The 22,223-nt window shown below is 41.8% G+C and overlaps 1 protein-coding gene across 1 annotated transcript in view; it reads right to left on the bottom strand.

The window, feature by feature from the left end:
- The window catches only part of B3GAT2 (beta-1,3-glucuronyltransferase 2), an 80,557-nt gene extending 63,850 nt beyond the window's left edge, over nucleotides 1-16,707 (bottom strand). The window contains exon 1 of the mRNA XM_032153879.2: nucleotides 15,740-16,707. Within this exon, the coding sequence (XP_032009770.1) occupies nucleotides 15,740-16,330 (591 nt within the window). The 5' untranslated portion in view covers nucleotides 16,331-16,707. The remainder of the gene's footprint in view (nucleotides 1-15,739) is intronic.
- Between the last annotated feature and the right edge of the window lie 5,516 nt (nucleotides 16,708-22,223).

The raw sequence follows: 22,223 nt of genomic DNA, 5'->3' as shown, positions 1-22,223 counted from the left end.
ACCTCTTCAAGGAGAACTACAAACCACTGTTCAATGAAATAAAAGAGGACAAACAAATGGAAGAACACTCCATGCTTACGGATAGGAAGAATCAATATCGTGAAAATGGCCATACTGCCCAAGGTAATTTATAGATTTACTGCCATCCCCATTAAGCTACCAATGACTTTCTTCACAGAATTGGAAAAAACTACTTTAAAGTTCATATGGAACCAAAAAAGAGCCCGCATTGTCAAGACAATCCTAAGCAAAAAGATCAAAGCTGGAGGCATCTTGCTACCTGACTTCAAACTATACTATAAGGCTACAGTAACCAAATAGCATGATACTGGTACTAAAACAGAGATATAGACCAATGGAACAGAACAGAGCCCTCAGAAATAATACCACACATCTACAACCATCTGATCTTTGACAAACCTGACAAAAACAAGAAATGGGGAAAAGATTCCCTGTTTAATAAATGGTGCTGGGAAAACTGGCTAGCCATATGTAGAAAGATGAAACTGGATCCCTTCCTTACACCTTATACAAAAATTAATTCGAGATGGATTAAAGACTTAAATGTAAGACCTAAAACCATAAGAACCCTAGAAGAAAACGTAGGCTATACTATTGAGGTCATAGGCATGGGCAAGGACTTCATGACTAAAACACCAAAAGCAATGGCAACAAAAGCCAAAATTGACAAATGGCATCTAATTAAACTAAAGAGCACAGCAAAAGAAACTACCATCAGAGTGAACAGGCAACCCACAGAATGGGAGAACATTTTTGCAATCTACCCATCTGACAAAGGGCTAATATCCAGAATCTACAAAGCACTTAAACAAATTGACAAGAAAAAATCAAACAACCCCATCAAAAAGTAGGCGAAGGATATGAACAGACACTTCTCAAAAGACATGCAGCCAACAGACACACCAACAAATGCTCATCATCACTGGCCATCAGAGAAATGCAAATCAAAACCACAATGAGATACCATCTCACTCCAGTTAGAATGGCGATCATTAAAAAGTCAGGTAACGACAGGTGCTGGAGAGGATGTGGAGAAATAGGAACACTTTTACACCGTTGGTGGGAGTATAAACTCGTTCAACTGTTGTGGAAGACAGTGTGGTAATTCCTCAAGGATCTAGAACTAGAAATACCATTTGACCCAGCCATCCCATTACTGGGTATATACCCAAAGGATTATAAATCATGCTATTATAAAGACACATGCACACGTATGTTTATTGCAGCACTATTCACAATAGCAAAGACTTGGAACCAACCCAAGTGTCCATCAATGATAGATTGGATTAAGAAAATGTGGCACATAAACACCACAGAATACTATGCAGCCATAATAAAGGATGAGTTCATGTCCTTTAAGCTGGAAACCATCATTCTGAGCAAACTATCTCAAGGACAGAAAACCAAGCACCATGTGTTCTCACTCATAGGTGAGAACTGAACAATGAGAACACTTGGACACATGGTGGGGAACATCACACACTGGGGCCTGTAGTGTGTCGGGGGGAGGGGGGAGAGATAGCATTAGGAGTATACCTAATGTAAATGACGAGTTAATGGGTGCAGCACACCAACATGGCACATGTATACATATGTAACAAACCTGCACATTGTGCACATGTACCCTAGAACTTAAAGTATAATATTAAAAAGGAAAAAAAAAAAGAGAAAACCCTAGCATCCAAATTTTGGGGGAGGCTTATTTATTTAATAATAAAGCTCCAGTCTCCCATTTAGCCAGCTGTACATGTGTAAAGCTCTTTCTCTATTGCAATTCCCATCTTGATAAACCAGCTGTATCTGGGCAGCAGGCAAGAAGAACCCACTGGGTGGTTATGCTCCCACATATGGTCAATGATTTTTGATGAGATCAGGGACTTCCACTGAGATCATTCAGTGGAAGAAAGAAGAGTCTTTTTGACAAATGCAGCTGAGAAAAAACTGGATATTCTCATGCAAAAGGATGAAGTTGAACCCTAACCTAACACCACGTACAAAAGAGCTAGAACTACACATGATTAGAAGAAAACATAGGGGAAAGCCTTCATGACATTGAATTTGGCATGATTTCTTAGATATATAACACCAAAAGCACAAAACAGAAAATTACATTTCATCAAAAATAAAAACTATTGTGCAAAGAACACTATCAACAAAATAAAAAGGCTATCCTCATTTGCAAATCACATACCTGATACATGACTAATATCCAAAATGCCTAAAGAATTCCTAAAAACAACAAAACCCAATTCAAAAATGGGCAGAATAGGCTTGAACAGATATTTCTCCAAAGAAGATAGTCAAATAGCCAATAAGCCCATGAAAAGACGTTCAACATCACTAACTAGAGGAGACATGCAAGTCAAAATCACAAAGACGTAGCACTTCACACCTTTCATAGTGATATTTCACTTTACTTCATATTTTTTTGCATGGCTATTACCCAAAAAACAGAAAATAACAAGTGGTGGCTAAGGTGTGGAGAAATTGTTACCTTCATGGTCTGGTAATAGAAATGTAAAATGGTGTAACTGCTATGGAAAACAGTAGGGTAGTTCTTCAAAAAACTAACATAGAAGTACCATTGTGATCTAGCAATTCTACTTCTGTGTATATACTCAAAAGAATGGAAAGCAGGGACTCAGATTATGTGCACACTAATATTGATACCAGTATTATTCACAATAGGTGAAAGGTGAAAGCAACACAAGGGGCCATCAAGAGATGAATGGATAAGCAAAATGTGGAATATACATATAATAGAATGTTATTCAGCCCCAAAAAGGAATTAAATTCTGAGACATGCTACAATGTGGATGAACCTTAAGGACGTTAAGTGAAATAAACCAGACACAAAAGTATAAATATGGTATGATTCCACTTATATGAGGTACCTAGTCTGATTCATGGAAAGGAGATTAGAGGTTATCAGGTTAAATGAATAATTGTGAATGTGTATTTTACCACACTGAAGGTTATCAGGGTAAATATAAAATGGCAAATGTATATTTTACTATGATAAAAAACACAGGAATACTCAATTTTTGTTTCTCCTCACTGCTTTTCTTCATGTTTAGAGGAAAGAAACATAACAAAAAACAGAACAGACATGAACTTTTTTCTTTTTCTTTTTTGAGACAGGGTCTCACTCTATCATCCAGGCTGGAGTGTAGTGGTGCAATCATAGACCACCACAACCTCAAACTCTAGGGCTCAAACAATCCTCCCACCTCAGCCTCTCAAGTAGCTGGGGGTACAGGCACATGTCACCACACCCAAGTATTTAAAAAATTTTTTTTGTAGAGTTGGGGGGTCTCATGATGTTACTCAAGCTGGTCTCGAACTCCTGGGCTCAAGCCATCCTCCTGCCTGAGCCTCCCAAAGTGCTGGGATTATAAGTGTGAGCCACCATGCCTAGCTGCCATGTACTTTTAAATGTCACTAGATTTACAAGAGCCAATCAAATGAACGTCTATATATTTTAAACTATAGGACAATCAACCAATTTTCAGAGGAACAGCAGGGATTGCTGTAAAACAGAAACTGCAAGCACTGTCAACCTACCCTCTTAACCTTTTTGTTTTTTAAATCCTAAAACAAAGGGGAAAAGCAAGACCAGAAAACATAAAAACCCCAAAACCTGTCTTATCAGTATACACAGCAGGAAGCAAAGGTAGAGGCAAATAGTTAAATTCATTAAAGAAGAATGAAGAAAATTAAAATAAATTTTCATTAATGAAAAAAGAAAATAATTAAATTAGTGCATGAGCCCCAAATACTCTGATGACTGTCGTCAGAACTTCTCTGCAGAGCAAGGCTGCAGCTCCTCTCATAGAAAAGACTTCCAAAGAATGTCTCTAGCACTCTTGCCAGTGTGAACAGATGTAGCTGAGGAACTTATCAAAGTTATAAAAATCTCCCCAAACTGTCACTTGACCTTTAAAAATGATACTGGCATTTTCATCTTGCAACGCCAAGTTTATTTAGACGTAAAACAACACGTCCACATATGGACCATACTTAAATCTGCATTCCCATCAGCCAACAGAGCAGCACCTTGGGGCTGCTAAGACTGTCAGGATTGGTACAGCTACAGTAGCTAGGTGGCTTTGTGACATCTTGTCTTCTGGAGCCTTTCCACAGCTCCTGTTGCCCCAGACTTCTGAGAGATGTACAAATAGAGAGTGAAGTTACTGTTTACCCATTTTACATATTTATCACCTCATTTAATTCTCAGAACCACGTGTATTATTATCAGGTCCTATGAGGAAGCTGGATATCAGGGCTTTTCCTCATTTGTAAAGCAGATGATGAAAATTAAACAGCAGCTCGTGCACACATCTGAATGCCAAGGGTGGGACACAGCACGCAGTAAAAAATGAAAAAAGCACTAGTCAGTTCCCTTGAGGGCATGGGAGCCTTTGGCTCAGTCAGGCCTAGAGGCCCCATCTTCCAAGTCCTTATACTCTTTCAACCAAAACAGCAGCTTTTCAGACTAGGAGTGCACGATACCTGAATGCATAGAACTCTCCATGGAATATGTGAATGCAGATAGCTTCAAGTTAGGGAATAAATTCCCAGACCCTTGGCATCCCTGCATATGGCATAAGCTTTCCTAAAACTGATCCACTTGGATAGGGGCAGGTTCTCCAACCTTCTCTCTTGCTCCGCCCCCCGCCCCCGCCCCACCCCACTTCACATCACCCTTCTCCCACTTCACAAAGGGCCTGACTGCTCACCCATCCTGTATTGTTATTAAATGCACTGTCCCACCTAATAAAACCTCCAGGGCACCAAACAAAGGTAATCAGAAATATTGCTATCTTTATTAAGAAAGCCAATGTCTCTAACGAATGGGTAATAAATCCTTTGGGGCAACCAGAGGTTTCTAATTATTTGCATTCAACAAAACTGGAGGGGACCTAATATCATTAATAAATCATTAAAATAGTTTTTGCTGTCAGATCACCATTTAATTTTTGGCTTAAAGCTTGAGAGTTCAAAAAACTGAGAAACACTGCTGTAAGAAAATGCTTCGCTTAATTACTTCTTTATGTAAAAAAAAGTTGACCTAATAGGAATGAAATTTATACTAAATTCTATCTCTAGCAATCTGTAATATTTGTCAATACAGAATACATAATCAACAACAAAATGCTCCATCCATGTCACTAAGAAATCGATTTCTAAGAAATGTAGATTTTATGTTTAATAGTTAATTACCCAACCCTGTAACATTTATTGTTGTTTTGATTAATTGTTTACCAATACAAATTGTAATGGTAAGTCAATCCTAAGGCTTTTCTAAGACAGAGGCTGATAGCCACAGGATTTTAAAACTTTAAATTCTATCTATATTCTTTTTGTCATTGTAGATGTATGTGATAGGGAGACGACCTTGAACCTCAAAATATTATGCTAAGATAAAATTCTGAGGAGGAATGAAGATAGAAAAAAAAAGAGCAATATAAAATACCCAAATGTGGCCAGGTGTGGTGGCTCACACCAGTAATACCAGTACTTTGGGAAGATGAGGCAGAAGGACTGCTTGAAGCCAGGAGCTTGAGACCAGCCAGGGAAACATAGGAGGACCCTGTCTCTACCAAAAAAAAAAAAAAAAAAAAAATTAAAAATTAGCCAGGCATAGTGGCATGTGCCTCTAGTCCCAGCTACTCAGGAGGCTGAGGCAGGAGAATTGCTTGACCCAGGGAGGTGGAGGCTACAGTAAGCTGTGATTGCACCACTATACTCCAGTCTGGGCAACACAGAGAGACCCTGTCTCACTTAAAAATACATATATGTATAAATATATCTCCATCCAAATGTCATTGAAAAGTATGTTTATTAAATGAATGGTGGTGGGTATCAAACTGTTAACAATATTTATAGAATCTACTGGATATATTTAAGTTTCATTACAAATGTCAGCATTTATAACACACTGGAAATCACAAGCTTTGCAACAGTTTAAAATGATTTTTAAAATGTACATGTCAATTAAAAAATATCCCAGAGGGTTAATGTCACAAAATTCTTTTAAAAACTATGTGACCAGAAAATGTTGGGGACCACTGCATCAGATCCCTGGGTCTGGCCACAATTCTTGCCAGAAACTGAAATGGAGGGTACAGGGTCTGTGGAGAAGGAACAAGGAAAGCAGCCACTGCATTCACAGGTAAGGAGGAGGCAAACACACAGGTAGGTAAAAACACACACACACACACACACACACACACACACACACACCCCCTCTCTCTCTCCTACATTTTCCTCATTCTGGAACTAAATAAGCTTTAGAATGTTTTCATTAATGAAAACTTAAGCAATGTTTGCAAAAAGAGAAACAAGCTTATGGGGCTTCCCAAAAAAGCATCAGTCACTTGAAGCCCAGCGAGGGGCTCAGTGTTCCCAGGCAAGGCTGGGAGAAGGATGGACACAGAGAAGGCTGGCATCTGGGATCCTTTCCACCTCCTCCAATAGGTGCTGGACAGAAGAATACTCCTAACCTTCCCACCCCAGGAAATGACCTTAAACTACTGCTTCTAATCATGTACTTAAAAAAAAATCTATTTCATGCCCTCTCCTTTGTAACATACTATCTCTTTGATTCATTCATTTATGCCAACGATAATCACTGTATCATGTAGTAACTATGCCCTAGGTCCACACTGGGCCCTGGGATTACATAGTAATTAAAAACCACACCTAGGGCCAGGCACGGTGGCTCACACCTGTAATCCCAGCACTTTGGGAGACCGAGGTGGGTGGATCACCTGAGGTCAGGAGTTTGAGACCAACCTGGCCAACATGTTGAAACCCCACCTTTACTAAAAATACAAAAATTAGTCAGGCATGATGGCTTGCACCTGTAATCCCAGCTACTCAGGAGGCTGAAGCAGGGGAATCGCTTGAACCTGGGAGGTGGAAGTTGCAGTGAGCCAGGTTAGCATCCTGCTCTGAGCTACATATAAGCCAACTTCCTAGCTTTCACAGCTAGGAGTTAGCATCAGAAGTCAGAACCCACAGGAGAACACCCTTCACCTCCTCTCCATCTAAAATATCCTTTAGATGCTTTTAGTTCTCTCACATCTCACTTCCTCCCAGGACTCTTTGTAGACAAGCCCTATTTAACTCTTGTCCCTCTAATCACTCTAGTAATACCCAACGGTGTAATTAAGGTACCCAATTTATGCAGTTCCATTTGGGTACAGACTAATTTGGGAAAGTCAAGTACCTTTACCTCCTCCTCCCTCCAGGCCTCTAGAAACATAGTCCAGATGTCAGGAGAAGAGCATTTAGAGGCATTTAACAAACCAAGACAGTGCAGTTATCTGGTATACCCTCAATTAGGGCAGTCACCCATAGTGGAGAGGACAAGGCGAAAAGAACTAATATTTATTACTTGCCTAGAGCACTTAAAACAATCACTCGAGGCAGTCAACCCTTACCAATGTAATGCAAACACTAAGTAGTGAAGCTGGATTTGAACATGGGCTGTTACGCCTATGTGAGCTCCCCACCAGCCTCCAGCCTCTCACACATGTGAAGAGGCCAAATACTCAACTGACTCACAACCACCTTGACAAACCTCCCTCTTTTAATGGCTGTTGATGGTAATGCCTTACTATATACATAAATACTCATGACATTCTCTTCCCTTTTAGTATAAAAGCTCTTAGAATCAGAGTAGGGACCACATTTATCTTCCAGTTTCTATTTAAAGGGCTCAATACAATCTTAGACATACAACACAGACTTCAAAACTATGATTTGATTGACAATCTCTGTGCAGGACTCCTTTCAGGGATTAAACTCTGTTTATAATAAATTCCTTCAGCTTTCAAGTGTCTTATAATTCATTCATTCAAAAAATATTTAATGAGCATTCACTCCATGCGAGGCACTGCTCTGGACACTACAGATACAACAGTAAACAAAAGAAAATTCCTACCCTGGTATTCTAGTGGGAGAAACAACTGAAATACATATTCAGGTATCATATTTTTTAATGTGATATCAGGTGCTCTAAAGGATCCACAAAAGTCTATATTACCACTTCTTTGGTACAACTAGATGGACAAATAGTTATCTATAGTTTTCCTATCAATTTACCACCCACCTTATCCAAGGTCTATTGAAAAAGTTAAAGGCCAAAAATTTGTCTAATGGGCATTCTGAAAACCAGATGCAAAAAAATAAAAAGGAAAGCATGCTCCTGACACTGCTATATATACTTTTAAATTCGCAAGTTTACATAAAGACACGATAGTATCCAGGAAGAAGATTCCAATGGGCATGATTTAGATGCCACTTCCAAATACAGAGAACCTGAAGAGTTCTTTACAGGACAGCTTCTCTCAAAGATGAGAACCGCACTTTGACATGCAGAAGATGGAAAAGTGGCTGCCTATTTCTCCACCTCATCTTCTCATCACCCAGCCTCTTGCCATCGAGAACATCCTTCAGGTCTCTGAGTATTCAGGTTCACAAATATGGCTTCCTCTCTCTGGAGGGCTCTTTCATCCCTATCCCATCACCCACTAGGCCCTGTTGTTCTTTACTTCTCAGCTCAAATGTCACTTCCTCCACAATTACTCCTACAATCAACAACTCCATTAGGGACCTCTGCTTTACACTCCCACACACGTGCATTTCTCTCAACAGGCACTGAAGGTACCATGCATATTTAGTCCAGAGAATCAATCTGTAAGGGCTGAGATGCTCTCTGTTTCAGGGAGCTGAAATACTCCCTGACTTAATTAAGCACAGTGCCTTGTACACAGTAGGTGTTCAATTAATATTTGTTAAGTGGTAGAGAAGGCCTACTGACTCGTTATATTAAAACGTCTTCTGAATAGGATGAAGTTTGAGCTCAGATAGGTAGAAGGAATCTTACAGAGTAATATAGTAGTACTGCTAAGATACAATTCTCTTAGATAACTGAAATCTCAGTTAATGGAGAATGGTCAGCATTTAGCACACTCAGCTTTCACTAGAGATGCAGGTACGATTTAGGAATATCTGCAGTTCAAGCTGAAGGAACAACAGTCTTAGATTCAGCATGTAACATAAATAGTGTTTAAAGTTCCTTCCACAGGTGGAGGAGACAGATTTTAAAAAGTAAACAAACTACTGCGTTTTTAGTTGTTTTACGAAAAAGACCCAATCTGACCTCTGGCAGAGAACATGGCTGTCCTCCTCAGCAAAGCCACCTCCAAGTTTTCTTGTTTTTTTTTAACCTGCAAAAAGACTCAACCAATGATTTATTTTGTTTTTAATCCAAGGAAATTCCTAATCTCAGAAGAAATCGGACAAGAAAATTAACAAACCTTCTACCAACAAGTGAGCAGTCAAATGAACCTGGTAGTGCTGCCTGCAGCAGCCAACATAAGGGGTACATTGGTGAGGAGAACCAAGGCTCCTCCAAGCACATCTCTGTTCCCAGAAGGAACCACCTCAGCCACATTAGCTTCAGTGCAAATTGGCTCAGGCCCCCAGCTCCTCTCCTCTGTTTCAGTAATAAACCCCTGAGTCTGCTTCACATAATTCTGTATTTTCTCCCATTCTACCCTGAAAATTATTCTTCCATTCAGTTCTGCCTGCCCTGACATGATACACGCCTAGGAGACAGAGTTGTTGATGTATACATAGCAAATGAGGAAAAACTTAATTTTAATATCTATAGAAGTTATCAATTCTTATTCACAAGAATACATAGTTTAAAAAATAAAAGACTACAGTTTATATACTAACTTGGCAGTTTTTATCTAGCTTGTAAAAATAATCTAAACATCAAATGGTCTATAAATTAGAGATAGTGAGAGATGAGATAAAATTTTCACACGACCAAATATTATCAGGGGAAAAAAGGTGGGGGCAGGAATTGGGGAAATGTTTGGTCAAAGCATACAAAATTTCAGTTATGAAGAATACATTTAGAAGATCAACTGCATCACAAATTGGTGACTATAGTTATTGACAATGTATTGTACACCTGCAAATTGCTGAGTAGATTTTAAATGTTTTCACCACACACACACAAAATGATAAAATTGTAAGGAAATGAATATATTAATTAGCTTTAGTAATTCCACAATGTATCCCTATATCAAAACATTATAGTCTACACAACAAATATATTAACATACAATTTTTATTTTTCAATTTAATACATTAACAACAAAAAGGAAAAAAGTAACAAAAGGTCAAAAGAGAAAGCTAAGAGTTGACACAACCAAGAAGAAAGACCTGAATTCAAGAATGGCAGAAGACAGTAATAATGTCACAAGGCTAATCAGGTGCTTTACTTATTATAATAATGACATATTTTCATGTGACTGTATGTGTTAAATGACATGAGTTTCGGGACAGTCAACAATGCAGGCGCTAGAACCAGGGCACCTGGGTTCAAAATCCTGTCTCTGCCACATAACAGCTACATGACATTTTCAAGTTACTTCCTAGTGCTTCTGTTAAAAATGGGGATACTGATTATACAGATCAGAGGTAAACAACTATATTACCGTCAGGTTGCATTTGTTTAAGTCCTCTGTACTCACTAAGGGACTGAGTCCATAACTAAATATTAGCATTAGTATTAAAACAAACAAACAGAGACAGTACTATTACCTACCTCAGGGTGTTATGAGGATTAAATAATACATGTAAAACCCTAAGGGTACTTCTTTGCCTATAGTAAACGCTCAATTTATGTCAACTATATTTTGCTTATATCCATGATATAGGGTATTAACATTTATTTAAAATTGTATGCAAAAATTACCAGGCATGAACAACAAATTATCTTAGTTTTATTTCTGTGCTTTGGAGATCTATTCTAAACCTACCTACGCATCTATCTATGTACTGGTATAACAATTTTATTTGTGTTTTGGTGGGAGAATTTGAGCTCCATGCAAAACTTAAATTTCATGCTTCACAAGCACTGTGAATCAAATATACATGTGTTAACTTACACAGGCTGAATATTCCAGAGTCCAAAACATTTAAATAGACATATCTGTAAAATACTGAATTCTGTGCAAAAAACAATGATGACAACAAAAAACCTACCACTACTTGAATACCACCTGAAATAGTTAATAAATAAGACCATTGACTTTGGTTTTTCTATTTTGCTTTTGCAGCATGCCTTAAAAGCAATTACTATTCCATTACTGTTCACACAAGAGAAAATTTACCAGCTTGTAATTTAGAGGCAAGCGGAGTAGACAGAAAAAAGGGAGCCACCCACAATGGTTTCCAAGAAGCAGCAACAGCCTAAATGTTTAAAAGACACAACATTCATTGCACCAAGCAATAATCCGAACATGTTTTCATGTCTATTCACAAGACAGAATCATCAGTGAAGAGTAGGTTGAGAGAGGAAGAATGATGGAAAAAGACAATAGGAAGAGGCACAAGGGAGAACATCTTTGGGCCCAAATTGTTATTTCTGGTCCATTAAAATATCAACATCCAAATGAAAACTGCTGGTCTCCAAAGAAAACTCTTATCAAAAATGAACTGTAATTCAAATACTGTATACACCCAGGGAGAGTAAAGAAAACCTAACATTTATAGCCTAAGAAAATTGGCTGTAGTTTCATATATACATTTCTATAAAATTCTCACATTTTATCAGACCTATGGCATGACTCTTAATAGCTTTCAGAGGGAGAGAAATAAAATACAAGGGACACATTTCAGGTAGAATGGTCTTTTAATGTTCCACCAAAGAAAATCTTCTAGGTTCCTGCACTTTAAAAAGAATTTCCCTAAATAAAGTAAATGTACCAAGGGTAAAAGGTAAATCTCACGTTTCCTTTCTCGAAACATATATAGAAGTACTATTTAGGGGGAAAAGGGCCAAACATTGTAAACTCATATATCCTTCAGATTATGACTCTACTAAGCAGCAGGTAAAGAGGGAAAGCACACAAATACTTCTGAAAAAAAGCAAGACAGAATTAAACCTCAAAACTCCTTTATCTGCCTAGTACACAAATAGCTTAATAGCACCCAACAAAAGATTCAAGCAAGGGGCTTCTTTAGTTCATTGCTTTCCAGAAACATCTTCTAGATGCAATCTCAGTCACTGACTCCTTTGACAACCCCTTAAGTGTCTGAGAGCCAGCCTGTCTTCCAGTCTTATTTCATTAAATTCAAAATTTCTAAAGTTTTTTTTTCTTGCTTGGAAAGTGCTTTTTTTTTTTTTTTTTTAAACATTTCAATTCAATTGATTTCCAGAGGTGAAACCAACTTCACCTGAAAAGCATCTGTTCTAAATTTAAGAAAGCTTTGAAGGTTTTCTGGTGAGAAACAGAAATCTGATCAATAGTGTTATTGAAAACATGACTAAAAATAAAGTCACATTTATCTGTAGTTGTGGCTTTTATTAAAGCAGCTTAAATCCTTTGCAAATAAGCTTTTCCAGAGAGATAGATGGATAGGATGCACAGGGAGGCAGGATTACCTGTGATCCACGGTGCAAAACCCCATCAATGCCACAGGAAGAAGAGGAGTAGCTGTTGAGATATTTGAAACCTGAAAAACCCCTACCACTTCCTTCTCCAATGAACAGCCCCATTTCTGTGGCTAAGATTCACACTAAACTTCATTTGCAAATGGATTTGGCTGTTAACATAAGAGTATTCAATGCAAATATTTTTTCCTGGCAGTGCAGCTCAGTTGAAAGGAAAGGCTGAAAATTAGTTAGCTGTATGAGACGACAAAGCACCATTCCAGTTACCAGGGAGGAATAATTGAACACAGATTGCCTGTTGCGTCTTTAATTTAATTTGGAGACCTTTCATCCTTTGCTTTCCTTCATTTGCAGCCAATACTTATGGAGCTAATTTGTACCTGGTTCATTTTCCTCCTTTTATCTTATCCACTTTAACATCAACCATGGAAATTAGAAGCACCATGAATAAAAGATGAAACCTGACTTGGGGTATTCTTTCCTTAAGTACTGTGAATTACTTAAAACTAATTGGTGTGCACGCACAATATAAAGGGCTGAGATATATGCCTCAGCCCTATAGCATTCCTAATCAGCATCTTTGCTTTCCCCCAAGGAGCTGCAGATTTTCAATGTTTTATCTGGTCCTACCTTTTCTCCAGAGAACAATGTCTAAACTGTAATTTACACGGAATCATTATCTGAGAATGGGTGTATGGTAGGCTGTCTCACAAATAAACCTAAGGATTTCCAAATTCTGGAAAATGCACAAGACTAAGAATTCATAAATTCCACTAGCCTAATGATGGAATTCAATAATGTTTGCCATGCACGGAAAATGTTATAATAAAGAAAACTGAATGTATCAGCATACATATATGTCAAACAGAGGCCTAATCTGTCCAAAAACAACGCTGGTGGAGGAGTGGTAGAGAAAGGTACTAGTCATAAAATTACTGTCTGGGAGTGACCTCCAGGAGATAGAAAACTTAAATTCTAAGTATGTCATGCCTATCATGCTTAAAATGACAACAAAAACAATAAACCTGTTGTATATTTTGTATATGTGGCACCTCACCATTAAAAAATGTTGCATATGCTCTTATTTTATTTTGATTATTGCATTACTTCCAATTGTACAAAAGTTTAGTGTCTTGAAAGTTTTGCATTTTTCCTTTATAATGTCCTCTCTGACAATACTATTTTTTCTCCTTACCCTCTCCTCATTTTATATTTTCTCCCATATGGACTAATGAAAAACCTACTGGAATTTTCTCCTGATGCTTAATATCCCCCACCAACAAACCCTCCTTTCAGCTTGGGAAGCATCAAAGGAAGGCTGTGTCCTGAATCATTTCACTGCCTGCGTGTGCCAACTCTTCTAACACCTCACACCAAGAGGCTAGAAACTCGGAATAAACTAAAGCATTTCTGCTTCACAATCTAGCCTCCTACAGTGTTCATTAACAGTAATGTGCACTATTTTACTTCAACGAGACCACATATTTTCACAGACGAGGCAACAAGTTGTAGAAGAAAAAAAAAAAGACCTTGCGGTTTAAAAATTACGGTGCATTGAAATGTACAGTCTTTGCTTCAGATGCAAGCTACTTTTTTTTTTTTTTTTTTGGAGCGGGGAGCACTGAAGCAGGATTAAAAGCCCAGTTAAAAACGTCAGATGGTATCTCTAATCTTGGGTTGAGTAATACTATACAATGCCAAGCTTATTTATTCATCTGGAGAAACGTGGAAAGAAAGCCCTCTACAGTGAAAGGATGGAAAAGAAAAGATGAAGAACAATTACTGTGCCTTTTATTCATGAAAGAGAGGATGAATAGAAATGAAGGTGGCAATTACCTTTAAGAAAAATTTTTTTTTAAAAGCCACACAGAAAAATTAAACTGGAAGAGTACAGAATAGCTCTGCCCTGGGGTTAAGAAAGCAACCCAGAGACGAGGATGAAAGTGTGGGGAGCAGTTAGGGTATCTGATGACCAGACACACAGATTATTTTAGGAGTTCAGTGTCCAACTCACACACAGTATTTTCCCAATGTCCAGTGTACTTGGGAGAAGAAGAATTGAGGGGGAGTCTCTCTGAAGCAGGACATCAAGAAATTTCAGATGGAGGAAGGCAACAGTCTCACAGGGCGTCAAATCAATCAAGAAGATTTTCTTTGGCTGTAATTGCGTAGAGAGAAGAAAACTGACAAAACTCATGCCAGTCTCATTTGCAGGCCACACACACACACACACACACACACACACACACACACACACACCGCAAGATACCAGCCTCAAGGAAGAACACCTGTTCTAACCCTGTGCCTGCTGGGGGTGTGTGTGCCCGCGTGGCCATCCGAGGGAACTCATGGGCCATCTCAACAGCAGGGAGCCCGGCTGCACTCAGGACCTGGCTGCACCAGGACGACGCAAAAGGCCCCGCCAAATGTGTCCTGGCTAACTCGCCAAAAAGAGGCCTTAGAGAAAGGTTGTGAAAAGGGACCAGGCAGCCCAGATGATTACCTTGGGCTGCAAAAAAGACATAACCACAGGGCAGAACAGTTTATTTTCCGGAAAGAGTTTTCTTGCAAAAAAAAAAAAAAAAAAATGTAATCTTGAGGGTCAGAAAAGACTTTTGTGAGGTGTGGGAAAGAGAGGAAGGACCTCCACAGAAGTCAATGCTTCTTCTAACAACCATTTCCGTGCCAGTGGGCCGCATAGTGAAATTTCTCTCTAGGCTATCTCCACCTTTCTCCCTATACGGTCCTAGACTGAGAATCACACCTGTAGGCACTGAAAGGCCTCGAGTAACACCTAGCCTACCCGCCCCCACCCCCCCCTCCGCCGCCACCCGCTACGGTGCAGGTCCCTCCCTGATCTCTCGCAGCCAGCGCCTGCAGGTCTAGGCTCCACCCTCAGGTCGGCAGGAACCTGGCCCCTGGAAATCATTCCCGCGCCTCACACCTGTGCTATTCTCTTGACACAATCGCCACACAGAAAAGCCGCAGAGCAGACTCCCGCCCCTTGAGCCACAGTGATCCTCTCACACACACCCCCTCCACCCTCACGGCCAGCGAGCGGAGGCTAGGGAGTGCCAGCAAGGAGCTGCTCCACTCGGTGCCCCGAACGCGCGCATGGAGAACTGAGAACTCAAAAGTGCACCCGAAGTGCAAGGGGCGTGTGACTGCAGCCCAGTCGGCCCAGGGGGGCCCCCTCCCGGTCTCGCCCACCCAGCGGGGCGGGCTGGCCTTTACCTCCTGGAAGAGCTCCAGACTATAGGTGTTGTCGTCGTCAGCGAAGAAGAGCACGCCGGGCTGCGCGCGCTGGTGCTGGTGCCTCTGGCGCAGCCAGGCGAGGCCCGCGTTGCGCTGCTCAGTGGCGCGCGGCAGCCCGGGCCGCTTGTAGCGCCGCGGCGTGGGCACGTGCAGGTGAGTGCTGGGCAGCCCGGCCCGAGCCAGGAAGCGGCTCACCAGCTCGCTGCGCGCCGCCGCGTCCTCCACCAGGATCCAGTGCAGCTGCGCCACCTGGCGGAACGTGTTGGCCAGGCGGGTCAGCTCCGCTTTCTGCACCGGGCGGCTGTAGGTGGGCGTGATGGCATAGATGGTGGGCAGCTGCGGCTCCGGCTGTGGCTGCGGCCGAGATTGGTTGCGCTTTTGGGTCCCGTGAGCCGGGCCGCCCCTGCGGAGCGGGAGTCTGGCACCCCCGCGGCCCACCGCGTAGGGAGAGAAGTAGGGGCGCGGGGTGAGCGGGGGCGCGGGCCTGCGCGTGTCCACGTCGAGCATGATGATGACAATTAGGATCCAGGGCAGGAGGATAAAGAAGCGGGTGAACAGCACGGACTTCATGGTGCACGCTCCCCGGCCTCTTGGACACCCCAGAGAGGGGCAAGCCGAGGGACCCCAGTGCGCAGCTTGGACGGCGGCGGCGGCGTCAGCACTTAGGGAGTGGTGACGGGTGCGCTGTCCATGGGGCCGAGGGCGCTGCAGAGACCTGGAGCCGCGGGGCTCACTACCTAGGCTTGGAGGAGCGGCATGTTCGGGCAAGCTAGAGAGACAAGGGGTGCAGGCGGGCTGGCAGGGGCTGCCCCCGACTCCGGGTGAGCTGGCGGGAAGCGGGACTCGGTCCAGCCGCGCGCCGCCGGTCCCGGAGTTGTGCCGAGTGCGGGGAAGGCGCTGATACCCACCGCGCTCTTTCTGAAGAGTGGGAGCCGAGAAGCGGCACCCGGTGCGCCTCGCCGCTCCAGTCCCGCGGTGCTGCGGGGACGGGGGCTCCAGCCGCGGTCCCCCAGGACGCTCTCTGGGACGCCTTCGAGGGCGGGCGGCGGCGCTGGGGGCTTTCCTTCCTCACATTCCCGCCTGGGTGGCGAGGAGCGGGTGGAGACGCTGGGGGTTGTGGCCCCGGCTGTGTTCGCGCGCCGCAGCGGAAGGCTGCTCTCAGTCCCTCGCTCTTGTCTTCTCAAAACCTCTCCGGATCCAGCAGCAAGATCCCAAAGCAAGGAAAGAAAGAAAAAGCGAGGGGGCGGGGGCGCTGCAGACTCCAACGTCCTCCCAAGTCCTCCTGTGGGAAGACAGCAGCGCTGCTACTGGTGGAGAGGGGCTGCGAGAGGGAGGCGCGGAGGGGCCCCCCGGCTCTCCGCTGGGTCTGGCGCTAACGGCCCCGCGAGCAAGCTCGGGAGGCGGCTGCTGCACCGCGGGTGGAGGAGCGGGAGGAGTGTCCCCGCGGGGCTGCACGACCTCGGGGAGGGGGTGATGCTCGTTCACCTCTCTTCAGCTTTGTGAAATACCGCAAGGTCTTTGGAGATGAGCCAGGAAAATCCATTCACGTGCAGAAACTTGCCGGGCTACGCTCGTTGCTGCTGATGCCTAGGGTTCGGAGTGAAAGGAGGGGAGAAAGCGAAGGGGTCCCTCCTCCTGCTCCCAGCTGCTGTGTTGATGTGCTGGGGTGTATCGAACAGCGGCAACAAAAAGCGCTTTCACTGCAAGGCAGACGTCAATAGGAGCCCACGGCGATGGAGGGGTGCTGCACATAGGTGTTTAGCATGTGAGACAGTCCATAAGAATCAATTCGGAGGGCTGCTGCCTGACTGCAGTTTGATCACTGGGGCGGGGAGTGGGGCGGGGAGGGGGAGAAATTCCTAAAACTCCAGCTGAGCATGTTTAACTTATTTTTCTTCAGTAATTTGGAGTCACCGTCCCTCCCAGTTCTTCGCTGTCAACGGAATTATTCCGTTTGGCCCTCCCAAGGCTCCTGTCAAGAAGGCCTAGGAAGTAGAATCGCCTTCATTTTCAGGATGAGGAAGCTGAGGTTCAGGGTTTAAAATGATTTCTCTGAGGTCAGTGGCAAGTGGCATAGTGGAAATAGAACGTGGGTCTCCTGCGTGTATCTTTAGCTGGTGGCGTCCTCACTGCATGGCCTGCAGAAATCCCACCCAACACAGCCGGGCCGGTTTGGCCTTCCTAGACATAAAGATGGTGTGATTGAAATCAAACAGAGCGTACCATGATGAATAGAACCATGATAGGGTCTGGAAGACCCCAAGTAAACAGTTGGCACTTAGTTTAGACACTTTTTGCTGTCTAGCTGGCCTACTAGCTGAGTGCCTGACCTTCTGTAACTTACCGGGAAGAAGGGCTGTGCTTCCCAGGCGGGTCCCAGGGAAATGCTTGCAAAGCAGAAGGAAAGCTCCAGACTGTTCTGCCCTAGCCTGTGATAAATAATTTCTGAGCCCATCTTGTCTGAGTTGTCTGCCTTTCTCGGGCTCGTTCACAAATAAATCTCTCTCCGACTCTGCGTTCTGGTGCAACTGAGAGCTCTGGGGCGAATGGCTCTCCAGCTTTTCTGACAGCTCCTCTTCTCCCAGTCCTACCCCTGAACCCCCAACCTGTTAAAAGGTATTGGCTCATCTGTGAATTTCCCTAACTTCCTCTTCAAATTCTGAAACGTGAGAGTGAAATTTCAGACTAACACCCAGCCACCCCAACAACTCTAGAGCTAGCCTTCTGTCCCAACTTCCCTGTGCCATCCACAACTCATACGTTAAACTCTGCAGATTAGTGCATTCTAAACATAGAAAACAATGAAGCCATTAGACCTCTTCCCAGTCTCTCGAGTAGCCTAATGTGCCTCTGAATATAACACAACCTTGGAAATGTATCCTGCGCCAGCATCATGCCAGGATGGGGAAGAGGAAGGAAGTCAAGGCCTCCCTTTAAGAAAAGGTTTTTCTTAGGAAGCAGTGCACCCCTCTCCCCTAAGTTACTTAAGTCTGGTTCATCCTGTTGGAAATTTTAAATTTGGTTAAAATGACTTGTGTTTGCTGGAGTAAAATTCAAGTGGTTACTGAATTGTGCTAAAAACGTCACTAACCTTCGTTAGTGGGGAACTTTTGGTTGGTCCAACTATGCCATAAAACCTATTTGCTATTGAATCCTCTCCAGGAATCAGGGCTATTCAGAGATGAAACACTGTCTTTGGGTGTGTATGTGTGAGAGAGAGAGAGAGAGACAGACAGACAGACAGACAGGGTCTCTCTTCAATGCCAAGGCTGGGGTGCAGTGACTTGAACACAGCTCACTTCAGTCTCGACGTCCTGGGCTCAAGCAATCCTCCTGCCTCAGCTTTTTGAGTAGCAGGAACTACAGATATAAGCTGCTACACCCTGCTAATTTTTTCATTTTAGTTTTTGTAGACTGGGGTCTCCTGTTACCCAAGATGGTCTTGAACTCCTGGGCTCAAGCCGTCCTTCTGCCTTGGCCTCCCAAAGTGTTGGGATTACAGATGTGAGCCATTGTGCCTAGCCCAAAACACTTTAAAAATCAATTGAATTTGCAGTTTGAGACTTTAGCTCATTCCCAGAATTCATGGGTGTCATAAAACACAACACTTAATTAGCAGATCACAAACTATCACTTCATTTTTTGTATTACCCTTAGCATTTGTACCCAGGTTTATTTCATTCAGTCATCTGTTGGGGAGCTTCATGGTTCTTGGAGTCAGGCAGACCTGGGTTTGAGTCCCATCTGGGATACTTTCTACTGTGCAACTTTAGAAAATCAGTGAACCTTCCAAGGCCTGTTTCCTCACCTGGAAAATGGGGTTAATAATACATACTCCATGGGAATCTTGCAAGGATTAAATGGTATATGTTGGGTACTCTGAAGAAGAGCCATTATTACACAGGCAGTCAATAAATGATATTTAAATACAGATAACCCTTCCTCAAAAGAACACCTTAACACAAGAGATCTTGATGGATCATCGTTATCAAATGAATATAAAATGAAATCTAAACAGGACTGATAATGCTTCTAAATAGTACCTCTGCTTGTAATGAAGATGATTCCTAGAGTGTATGTTAGAGTCTTCCCAAGTTGGTCTGGGGAGTGGAAGAAAGAAGAAATAAATTTACCCCAAATGCAAGGTATAGCTTGTCATGCAATAAGGATGACATGATTCCAAGTGACATTTATTTCAGATGGCTGAATATGCCATATTGTTTTACATTAAGCCACTCAATATGTGGCCCCGAATCTCTTATGATCAAATCTGAGCAAAGATATAAAGATACAAAAATTATTATTAAGGATGTCCATTTGAAGTACAAAACCAGGGCAAAACATTTTTAAGTGCAAAAACTTATACTTTAAAAATATGTCACAAGTCTATCAGGAGCTAGAATGGAAACTACTCCTTTAAATGGGAGCTTGGAGAAAATGTCATTTTTATGAAGCATAATCACTAAGCTATAGTACTTTTCCATACAGCTTATGATATTCTTACATAAAACAATTTAAGCTTATCTGTGGCTGATAATGAAGGTTGCTGGAAGTCACTAGAGTAATTAAAATAATTACCTAACTTTGGAGCGTCTGCACATCCTCTTAGGGTTTATTTTCATTTAATCTAATTATTTGTGTAGCAAAGTGAGCATTGCTTCATCTGTACTAATGAAGCCTTAGATTGCTGGCATCAGCCACTGCATTTCAGCATTCAGTTGTTGTTCTCAAATAAACAAAGGTAAAAAAAAATCCCATTTGGGGAATTAACAAAACGTATCATATAATCACTAAACATTTGCATTTTGCCTGATGAGTAATATGCAACTATAACTTCAGCAGCAGAAAGATTGCAATATGGTTACTGCACTGTACAAAAATGATCCCATTTGACATTTGAGCCTGGGGTTCTGCTAGTGTGACTAAATCAACCTTCAAGTAAGCATTTGGGGACATCTTTGACATTCTTAGTCAAGTAGGAAAAGGATTGTTTAAAAACTATACAAAATTAAGTATTTATAAATATATTGTAGTTATGCAAATTAGGTTTTGAAGAGAATCAGAACTAATGCATGTATGAGTAATAATGTAACTTGAAAGTATTGATAATGTCCACATGCATGCGAACATAAATACCTTCTATTAAAATATCAGACACAATTATGCAAAAGAATGATATCAAAATAAATAATTCTAACAGCCCCAAATTCCAGGGATACATGACAGTTTCATTGATAACTGTCAGAAAAATGACATCTAAACTACAAATTAAATGGCTCATTTGTGTTTTTCATGCATCTGGATCCTCTACAAATATCACTTTTTGCCTAGAATTGTTCCAAATTATAATGTTTCCTTAACATTTTAGACATTTGCAGCTATTATGTACAAAATGTGACATTAGAGGTAGTTCAGTAAAATCCCATTTTTATAGGATGGGTTAGGAACAAGGTTTTTCAGTAAAAGTGATTTTCTAGAAAAGTAGAAATTGGCAATTTACCTTAACAATTCCATTGAAAACTAATTCCATTCAGTGTGAATAAGAGCTGACGATATAACATACCAGTGTTCCTTCCTTTCCTTTTATTAATGGATTAGAATGCACAAAAACCCAATAAAACATGCATAAAAACATACTGGCATTCTTTCTTTTTCTGCTCACTATCTTAAAAATTGTCATTTACATTAAAATAGTAATTTGTTAGACATGAATTTTATTGTAAAACTACATAACCTACCTTTCCGGTTGTTATGAAAATCAAAGAAGATAATGTAGATGAATGTAATTTTAGACACTGTAGTTCATACCTGTAAGAGAATCTCCCTCTATCTTACAGGAGGGGGATGCAACAACATTGGCCATGGGTTGTAATTGTTGAAACTGGGAAATGAAGACCTGGGGTTCCTTATATTATTGGGCCTATTTTTGCATATGTTTCAACATTTCCATGATAAAAAATTAAAATATGTAAAATAGGTTATGTTCTACCACTTGTTTGCCAAGATAATACTGCTTCCAACTGCTCTTGTTTTAAGAACTATGTCAAGTGCCTGATTTGTACAAAATATTATGGGTTGAATGTATCCCCTCAAAATTCATACATCAAAGTCCTAACCCCCAGTGCCTCAGAATGTGACCGTATTTGGAAACGGGGTCATTGCAGATGTAAGCAGTTAAGGTGAGTTAATACTGGAGTAGGGTAGATCCCTAATCCAATGTGGATGGTGTTCTTATTAAAAGGGGATGTTTGGGCACAGGGGCTCGAACACAGGGAGAACACCAAGTGAAGACTGGAGCTATACTGCCACCAGTCAAGGAATGCCAAAGCTTTCCAAAAAAAACCACCAAAAGCTAGGAGAGGCACATGGAACAGATACTTCCCTGGTGCATTTGAGGTGGGTGTGGCCCTGCGGACACCTTAATTTTGAACCTTTGGCCTCCAGAACGGTGAGACATAAATTT

This window comes from Hylobates moloch, unplaced genomic scaffold, assembly GCF_009828535.3.
Source record: "Hylobates moloch isolate HMO894 unplaced genomic scaffold, HMol_V3 SCAFFOLD_2, whole genome shotgun sequence".
NCBI lineage: Eukaryota > Metazoa > Chordata > Mammalia > Primates > Hylobatidae > Hylobates > Hylobates moloch.
This window is presented reverse-complemented; position numbering and strand designations above follow the sequence as displayed.